The sequence below is a fragment of the Symsagittifera roscoffensis genome, unplaced genomic scaffold, assembly GCF_963678635.1.
Source record: "Symsagittifera roscoffensis unplaced genomic scaffold, txSymRosc1.1 SCAFFOLD_198, whole genome shotgun sequence".
Lineage (NCBI taxonomy): Eukaryota > Metazoa > Xenacoelomorpha > Acoela > Convolutidae > Symsagittifera > Symsagittifera roscoffensis.
Window position 1 is genome coordinate 3883 of NW_026971715.1, and position 10502 is coordinate 14384.

The window sequence follows — 10502 nt, forward strand, 5'->3', positions numbered from 1 at the left end:
ACTCATCACTTAGACACACTTGTGCCCAGAATTGTTTACGGGTTCGGATGGCATCGTGCGCTCGTGTAAATTTAAAACATCGCTTGGTGTTTGATTAAGACCAGCGGTGAAATTTGCCCTCGTAACTCTGAAAAACGAGAGATTTGACGCTACTAGTTCAATTTAAATAAAACAAAAATCGAGCAAAATTCCCTTCCAATTCGGTCTCAAGCTATGACCTCTCTCCGCTAAAGGGTGTTCATAATAAAAATTGTTTCATGAGAATTATCAAAAAGAAGCTGTGAAATTGTAAAAAAAAATTGTCATGATTTGTTGGAACTTGATTATTAGTAAACTTGACTTCTGAAGTAAAGATACAAATAAGGCTCAAAAGCCACCAATTTAAAATTTTTTAATCAAGATTATTAGACATGTCAGAACAATTATTGCAAGGTTCTGATAAGGTTACTGCTGTGGCAAGCCCTAGGTTCTAGGTGGCTCCAGGGATGAAAAAGTAACCCGAGATCTGTTTTCAACAAGACTGACTAAGAATGATTAAACTAAAATTTTTACAGAATGTTTGCGATGTAATCAAGCCTAATGTTTCGACTAGCTATAAATAGGCATTAAAAACAGTTTTTTTAAAATTGTTTCTCGGTAATTTGTTTATTTAAAATGACAAAGGAAAATTATGCTTGCCTCAGCAGAGACACTTCTGTGCAGATTGGTATAAGATTTTTCCTTGGTGAGCAGCCCCTTGTGTAACTATTTTAATAGTCTTAACGATCCATGGTCCTTTTTTCCAAATCTTGTTTCATTTTAGAGTTTAATTTTTCTCAGATCGCATAGTTATAGGCTGGCTCAACAACATTATTTACGAAAACAAAACATTTTTTTCTGGGGTTTTGCCAGTTCATTGTAGATGTTGCAACCAAAAGATAAACATGAGCAAGGGAAATGTTGTTCTACAAAGGCATCAGGGAGCGGTAGCGGCAAGGTGTTGGTGAAACAACTGTGCTTCAAATGCTTGAGTCAGCAAAGAATTAGTAAATGCACAAGCGGTACTTCCTCAACAAGTACAGAGATGAGCACCTTTCAACTATACACATCGAGAAAAGATTGTTTCAAACGCGCAATCAAAAATCCAGTTTTAAACAATTTGACTCTACAGTAGGCAAGTCAACAAAACAGACTACGGATCCAATAGAAACAATTATAGTTAGTAAAAATCAGTTGCAATTCAAGCTAATAATAGTTTTCAACAATGGTTTTTAAGTAGACTGCTATACCATTCTCATTTACTGCAGCAGCTGTTCATATATCCTCAGCAAAACAGCTGAAGCACTTCAAGGTAAACGAAGTCGACAACTACAGCTAAAAATTTGAATACGAGGTGGATTCAGTAAGGACCAAGTTTTTTCCTCTCTATACCAACTGAGAATCAGATGACATAATGCTTTCAAAGCTACATTCAATCTACTCTCAAATAACGCAGTTGAAGCTCTGGATTTTGAGGATCTTGGCTCATACAACTTTAACAGAACGTGCGCAGGCTTCAACCAACTCCGACATCTCAACTTTCCTTATTGAGGAGATAGTTCTGAGCAAACTTTGCCAGGCGTGGAGGTTTTTTGGAAAATTGCGGAGCGCGATATCAGGAAATTTTCTACAGGCCCTTCCTATGCTGTCAAAAATCTACAAGTTCCAACAATCGCATATTATGTGATTGTGTCAATCAATTTTCGATTTGATCAACTCTAAATAGACAACAGAAGAAGAAGACGCTTCTCTCACTGAAAGAGCAAAAAAACTGCTCAATAAAGTTTTACTGTGGAAAAACAAGGCAAAAATGACTAAAAACTACCTTGTTACAAAAACGGCAATCCTTACAGAAACGCCTGAGAAAGAACCCAGGAGCCATTTAATTTCATGAGAAGTTCCCTATAAATAGTCTGGGAATAAAACTACGCTAAAGCTGTTACTTTTCCCACAGCTGAAACTAGTTTGGTACCTCTCACACCAACCGGCTAGTAATCTAAGCAATTCAAGGAAGGTCCATAGGGTGGCAATTGGTGCCTCGATTTACAAAGACGTCTCGTTGATTGCCTTGAAACTGGAGTTGACCTTTTAAAAACATGTTTGGTCTTCTATTATAACTCCGGGAACAAATCGTATTGGCGGATTTTGCTGGCATGTTTTTGAAAGTAGGCCTTAAAAGTAATGTGGCTGGTCAGCTGGAACTTCTCTAAAATTGTAAAAGAAAGACTTCACTTCTCAAGTCAGTAATTCAAAAACAGCAACATTAAATTAGTCGAATGGGACTCATAGCAGAAAATCGCGGACCAAACTTGCTCTCTGACATTCACCCCCCTTGTAAGCCTATGTATCAGTACGACTATTTGAAGAAAAAAAGCCCAAAATGACTATATAAAAAAACACGCCATAGTTCTTTCCGACTCCTTAATAGGGTGCTGTAAACAACAACAAGGATAGACGTTTACTGTGCAAGTAGCACAGAATGTTCCGACCAAAATCTTTTAAAAAAAATACAACAAAGTCTTTCAAATTATTGTCGTTTTTTTCGGCGTGGTGTGATAAAAAGAGCTACACCAAAAATTAAGACACACCCAAATACAATGTTCCTCCCCATTTTCAATGGTCGGAACAAAAAAAAACACGCTTATCTACTCACGAGTCTGTGATAACGTGTATATTAAACACGTAAATTACTATTACATAAATGACCTCAAAATCCTTACAGTGGCGTTTCTAGAATTTCAAAAATCAAATTTGAGCGTGAACAAGTTTTCGACTTTTCCTAAAAAAAGGGGGAAAATCATCTACGATCATCGACTCTTCATAAGTAATACTGGAAAACAACGACAATCTGACTTAAGAAACGGTTCATTTCAGACTTCAATCTAATATAACATAGCCAACTAACCTGAGAATTGGCACAGTAGTTTTCGAGTATAGTCAAAAAGTTTCCAAAACTGGACTTATAGATTTTCTCCGATGGCCGTAACTTACGTTTAAAACTTGGGCGTAGACGCATGTGCAAAGTAGCTTCCTATAACCTGTTCTTTGAATTAAAGCTCAAATCTCAAATATGGGAGAGTAGTTTTCGAGAAGAAACGAAAAGTTTGAAAAAACGGACAAAATCAAAAATTTGACTTTTCTGAGGGCAATAACTTTGGGTTAAAAAACATTGTGTGTGGCCGCTAATGCAGGGCATTGGCTAATGCTACCCCTTATCTCAAATGAACCCACAATCGCAGATTTGAGAGGTTAGTTTTCGAGAAAAATCAGAAAGACTAAAAACAGTCAAAATATCAAAAACTATTCCGAGGGCCAGAACTAAATGTGTAACCAAAATTGGGCATAGACGCTTTTGCAGGGGATCTTTTCAAAAATAGTCCCCCATAGAATTTTTTCGAAGTCTGTACATTAGAGGGGTCACAAGATAAGAGACTAGGAGAATATGCAGGCACACAAGGGAGTAGGCGGTAATTCTATTGATACCCCTTTTTTGAAAGTCTATTCGGAGGTTTTTCTCAAAAGCTTTTGCAAAAAGTTTTTAAAAAAATTCCAAAGCTTCAAAAAAAAATAATTAAAAAACCAATTGCCGAATACCTGTTTTTATCAAACAGTATTGCTGCTAAGCAAAGAAGTCAAGCTAGCCATTTGAATATTAAACAAAGAGGCTATGCGGAGCTTCGCATCACTTGCGATACCACAAAATAGCATTGAAAGCTAGCAGACAGGAAACGAAAAGGGAGCTACTAAGTCCACAGAAAACGGAAAAACTTTTCGAAGAAACCACAACGAAAAAACTTCAAAATGATGTCTGGAATGATGTATCATTTGCGGAAAATACGTCCAGAAACACATTCAACAGCGTTTAATGAAATTTCAAAAACAATTATCGAGCGAAAATAAAATTTTTGTAGAGAAAAATTTTGAACTATAAATTTTACTCTGAGATATTCAATAATTTGTGCAATCCGGAAGAATGCATACATTTATGTTTACCTCAAACGACCAAAAATTAGGTTAGTACGCCGATAAAATATAAGCCAAAATCAATTCGGCCGAAAAAATTTCAAGAAACAAATTGCAGGAATAAATGAATACATAAAAACAACTTAAAACATAGGCGCTACGCGCAATACACCGAAGGCATAGAAACTGAAGCAAAAACCAAACAACTTGAACAACTAATAATTGAAGAATAAACAAAACACACCTGATAAATAAATAAACAATAAAAAAATAAATCAATACATAAATAAATAAATACATAAATAAATAAATAAATAAATAAACGCAAAACTGAAATATACAAATAATTAAATTAACATGAAAAAATATATATCTCATGAACAAATAACCAAACAAACAGACCCATAATATAAATAAATGAAAGTAAATGAATTAAATAAATACACATACATAAATAATAAAAGCAAAACTAAATGAAAGAAAGAATAATTAAATAAATATAGAAATAAATATCAACAAATAAACAAAACACACCTGATAAATAAATAAGCAATAAAAAAATAAATCAATACATAAATAAATAAATAAATAAATACATAAATGAATACATAAATAAATAAATATATAAATAAATAAAAGCAAAAGTGAAATGTACAAATAATTAAATAGACATGAAAAAATATATATGAACAAATAACCAAACAAACAGACCCATAATATGAATAAATGAAAATAAATAAATGAAATAAATACACATACATAAATAATAAAAGCAAAACTAAATGAAAGAAAGAATAATTAAATAAATATAGAAATAAATATCAACAAATAAACAAAACACACCTGATAAATAAATAAGCAATAAAAAAATAAATCAATACATAAATAAAGAAATATTTAAATAAATACATAAATAAATAAATAAATAAATAAATCAAAGCAAAAGTGAAATGTACAAATAATTAAATAGACATGAAAAAATATATATGAACAAATAACCAAACAAACAGACCCATAATATAAATAAATGAAAATAAATAAATTAAATAAATACACACGCAGAAATAATAAAAGCAAAACTAAATGAAAGAAAGAATAATTAAATAAATAAACAAAACACGTGATAAAAATAAACAAAAATAAATATGTACATACATAAATTATAAATAAATATAAGCAAACTAAACATAATTAAATAAATAGAAGAACAGATAATTAAATAAATAAAGATGAACAAATAAAGAAACAAACATACGCAATCACGTGACATAGCGCGATATAGTCCAGCCCACATGATAATTGATAACTGTGGACGTTATTTGTCGACACTTGACAACAGACAACATTAAAAAAAAAACCCGTTACACGATACCATAACACCTTGACTAAAGTCTTCGGTGTAATTAAAACTGCGTATAGCAAAAAAATCTAAAATGGGGCACCTAAGCCGAAAAACCATTAGCAGAAAAAACAAGCCGACATCAACTTTTTTGGAACGGAATCTTTCCCGTTTGAAAAAAAAAACAGGTCCTGTCGGGATTCAAACCTAGGGGTGGAAAAACGACGGCGCTACCTCTAAGCCAAGAGCAAAAGAACCTATTAGATGCTAAGATTCAATAATAACGCAAGTTGAAAATTTGTAAAAGTTGTTCACGGGGAAAAAGTCGAGTTCCCCACTACAAGACATTTGCTTTTGCAAGTGTAAATAAACGGTTCAGTATCTTGGGCAGATTTACCATTTAAAACCTAATCCGCTGAATCCTTACTAAAATATATAAAAAATATATTTGACAGCCGTGTCATTTTCTTGTTTCATCGTGTCGTTTTCAAATTATTGTACTATCTGATGATTGAACTACACTCATAAAAAGCATGAAAACTTAGCTTCGCTGTCTGGAAATTATGTAAATGCTTTTAAATGTCTTGCTAAATTCTCTATACGAATTAGCAATAACCAGATGGAGAAACTAAAGATTTCAGCTGAGCGCTCATTTATGCGAGTTAGGCAGAGAATAAAATGAACTCGTAATGTAACACAAGCGGCTGCTTGTGTAATTACGAGTGAGAGGGCCGTCCAATGATAAATTACTCAACTCCATCTGATGCTTATTGGTGGTACACAAATCAACATGGGGGAAAACGGCGCTCAAAAAAGGAGCTCAAAAACGGCAAAAAGAGCAAATGCAAGAAAATAAAACAACTTCGATATAAAAAAATCCACACTATAAAATTCCAACTCAGACCTCCTGGCCAAAATTTGAAGTTGTTAGATACAAAGCAGCAAGGAATGTTCTGCACTAAACGGTGCTACTTGCGTCGGGACAAAAAGGGATGATTGTATAACACTCATCTTGCGTGCTCGCTAATATAAGTATAAACTCACGGCTCGACAGTTGTGTGCACAGGAATATCTCTCATCTGCTGTCCAGGTGCGAAAGGGATGCTTCTTAGGTTCTCAAACACCTTTGTCTTCACGCTTTCCAGATACTCGTTTGAATTCTGGTTGCTTTGGTTTGTAGGTGTGATGTGAAGGTGGAAGTCTGGACCATAGTACTCAAAATAGTCGTTATAGGGAAGGTCGTTTGAGACTTCGACACCTAAAGCTCTCGCTGTTTCCAGAGTCCAGCACCTGGCAACGTTCTTGATGGTGTAGCCTCCGCCTCCAAGCATCAATAGTGGCACGTTGAATGTTTTCATGAAATCAACACAATGCGCGTGACCTAAAATTCATCTTTATTTACTAGTTGTCAGCCATAACAAATTTCTGAACAACTCAAAGATCATGGAAGTTTCACATTTTACATATTCGTTTTTCCAGTTTTCTCATAATGATGGTAAAACTAGGAATGCAAATGCAATGAAGCTGTAACTTGCCTTTGAGAGTGAGATTGAAACATCCAAGTCTGTCTCCAGAAAGCGAATCGGCTCCGCACTGCAACACAACTGCACTGGGTCTGTATGTCTCCATCACTTTGGTCACGATCGGCTCGAAGATATTGATGAAGTTGGTATCGTCTATTCCATCTCGCAATGGAAAGTTTACTGCATAATGCTTGCCTTAAAATAAAGTTTTTGTTTGTATTATCGATTCTGAACAGTTTTTTAAGATTATTCCAAGAATTATGGCAACTGTTATTCACAAAAAATTTATGAGAAAAAAAAGAATTCTTGGAATAACTCAGTTCAATAATCTAACTTTTTGCCGGAATATCAAAATTATTTTCAAAAAATACGACTAAAACAATAAATATTTTCAGTATTGATTGGGATTATACCTCTAAAAATTATTATCGGGAATACGGCTTCGTCTACATAGCTTGATTTAGTAGATTATAAAATGCAAAAAAGTAACCTTTGCCAGCGCCGATGTCTTTCAGATCACCAGTTCCGGGAAAGTATTCCCCGTACTTGTGGAACGACACTGTCATCACTCGATCGGTTGTATAGAACGCCTCTTCTACTCCGTCTCCATGGTGGATATCAATATCCACGTACAACACTCGTTGATGGTATTTGAGGAGCTCCAAAATAGCCAGCACGATATCGTTAACATAACAGAAACCGGATGCCTCACTTTTCTTGGCATGATGCAAGCCTCCCGCCCAATTGATGGCGATATCTGTCTGTTTTTTGTTCAACTTTACAGCTCCTGCGATACTTCCTCCAGAAGAAATTTGACAGAAATCATAGAGGCCATGGAACACAGGGCAGTCTTCTCCCACGTTAAACCGCTGCAGTTGTTTACTGTAATCTGACATGTTATCAGGCATGATTTCTTGCAAGAATTTGACATACTCATCCGTATGATACTTGCACATTTCCTCAAAACTAGCCTAAATCCAATGATTGGTATCAGGCATGTCATAAACATGCGGCGCAGAATTCAACGTATTTTGGACAAATCGCAGAAAATCAATAATCCATAATATTCAGATTTTGAAGCTTTGTAATGTACTTAGATCAGAAAATGGGCGACAAATTTGTGGCGACATGAAACACAGATAATGTCACACAATGCTTTATTCTAAGCCGTATAAACAAAGCCAATTTTCAATTCAAATCAACCAAAAATTTAGTCAAATAATATGCATAAAATTTACGCTTTTTGCCGCAAATTTCCGTATGCTCCGCAGATTTTCGCCAAGCCTGATTGACATATATTAGAATTGAAATTCAGAACTTCTGCTTGAGAGTGGTCAAAGAAACTTTCACTTACCTTGAATGGTCGATAAACTTCTAGCTTGCGGTACAGTCCGTAATTCAGCAGGAGATTATGTGTCATTCGTATACGATGAGGCTTCATCGGGTGCCCTTGTCCATAATAAAAATTCCCTACATCCCCATCGTAATAATAAGATACTTTCTGATTGCCTGTAGTCATTGCGCTAATTCTAAAGAGGTATTCAATGTCAGATACATATGCTTTACAGAATAAGTGGCGTAAGAAAACTGGCATCAGAAAGACTAGCAACAATAAAATAATTTTCCGCCGTGTTGTACCTAAGCTAAGACCTTCCTAAGACAGTCAAACAGCCAAAACGCATCTTTAGTTATTCTGATATAGTCCCATATTTCTCCTCCGGTCAGAATACTATCCAATTGGATATTCAAGTTAGCAAGCAAAAGCTACGGATCAAACATAAATTATTGAGGCAATGCAGAAAAAAGAAAGCAACTGGATCTTATTAATGAGCCAGTTTCCGTTTAAGAAGAAGAAGAAGAAAGAACACTTGAATTACTATACAATAAAAAGCCGAGGCATCAGTGTAGCAAAGTGTAAATAATAAAATTGGTTATAAATTCATTGGTTACATCAAACAAAAACAAAACATCAGAAAACAAGCAATAAACAAAACAAAAAAAAAACCAAATCGGTTACAGTTCGGAAATTGGTTGATTAAAGTATATGAAGTTTCGGATACTATAGAAAATTAAAGATTTAAGAATTAGGAACAAGCTGGTAATAAAACTTTACAAACAATTTTACAGATAGTCCAATTATACAACGTATATACAGAGTATATACAGTTTCTCTTTCAAGCAATGTAGGAAAAATTAAACTGAATTAAAAAATATAGAACTAGCAAAAACGGTAATCACGCCACGTATTTGTATTAGTACATATAGGATTGTTTCTCAATTCACTCACGTAAAATTCTTTCAATTTTTTCTTGAATTCTGTTTTCGATTTTTCTAAATTGCGCAAAATTATGGGCAGTGAATTCCATTTTTTAGAAGTCAAATGAAAAAATGATTTTTGTAGAGAAGCAGTCGAACAATGTTTGTCAAAAATAATTTGTTTCGTTCTTTCGTTGAGCCTATAATTGGCAGTCGGTAGTCTCAGTGTATTTTCAAAAGCCTTCTTTTTGTTTGTAAGATATTGGTATAAGTATGTTATACACTTTAACTCAATTCTTTTCTCGATTCCAATGAACGATTTGCTAATGCGAAGAAGGGAAGAAGATTTAAAATTCGATCTGAAATATGTTCTTTTTAGCGCCCAGTTCAACTGTTTCTCCAGAGATAGCATCAAAGTAGCATTAATTTGTTGTAAAAAAATTGCTGAATAATCTAAATGTGATAAAACAAGACAATGAAGCAAGGCAACTAATGATAATGTCGGCAGTTGTTGTCCAATTGTATCAATAGTTTTAATCCCTTGGGCCATTTTTTGGAGAATTGTTTTGATTTGAGCATGAAAAGATAAACTTGAATCAAGAATTATGCCTAAATATTTGCATTCTGATTTTTTGGCTACATAATGCCCACTAATTACTAGTTTATCAGTATCCACATTTTTGCTATCATTTTTTTGACAAAATGTTATAAATTCCGATTTAGATGCATTCAGATTCAATTGGTTCTCTGCAAAAAATTCCGTTAGATTATTGAGTGATTTTTGCAATCGATTCAAAGCATCCTCAGAAATTATAGAAGAGGAAAAAACCATACAGTCGTCAGCATATTGAACTAAAGTACAACCCTCATATAATCGCTCTTGTATGTCATTAACATAAATATTGAACAACAACGGACCAAGTACCGTTCCTTGTGGGACACCTCGTTTTATTTCAATCCAGTCTGAAAAAATTCCATTGACGTTTACTCTTTGAATACGTTTGTTTAGGAAGCTAGCAATTAAAGCATTTGCTCCATTTGAAAAACCGAGAGAAAGCATTTTTTCAATTAAAACTTCATGCGAAATAGAATCAAAAGCCTTGGACAGATCTAATAAAGCTGCATGTACGATTTTTTTTGAATCTATTTGATTTCGAATACTTTCTGTCACATAAACAAGAGCATCTTGTGTTGAAATGTTTTTGCGAAATCCGAATTGAAATGGTGTCATTATTTGAAATTTGTCAAGATGTTCTGTTATTTGGGCATGTAAAATTTTTTCAAAAATTTTAGAAAAAGCACAAGTTATTGATATTGGCCGATAATTTTTTGCATCCATTGGGTCATCTTTTTTGAACAAAGGGGTTACGTTTGCTTTTTTCAGTTCGATCGGGAAAATGTTC

General features: G+C 34.0%; 1 protein-coding gene across 1 annotated transcript; it reads right to left on the minus strand.

Annotated features, from left to right (window-relative positions):
• Positions 1–2190: 2190 nt before the first annotated feature.
• Positions 2191–8369, minus strand: LOC134856663 (histone deacetylase 1-like). The gene is made up of 5 exons (XM_063872938.1): positions 8198–8369; positions 7334–7814; positions 6856–7038; positions 6365–6701; positions 2191–2224 (listed from the first exon to the last, which is right to left on the minus strand). The coding sequence occupies exons 1-5, from the start codon at positions 8360–8362 to the stop codon at positions 2191–2193; spliced, it is 1200 nt and encodes a 399-aa protein (XP_063729008.1). The 5' UTR covers positions 8363–8369.
• Between the last annotated feature and the right edge of the window lie 2133 nt (positions 8370–10502).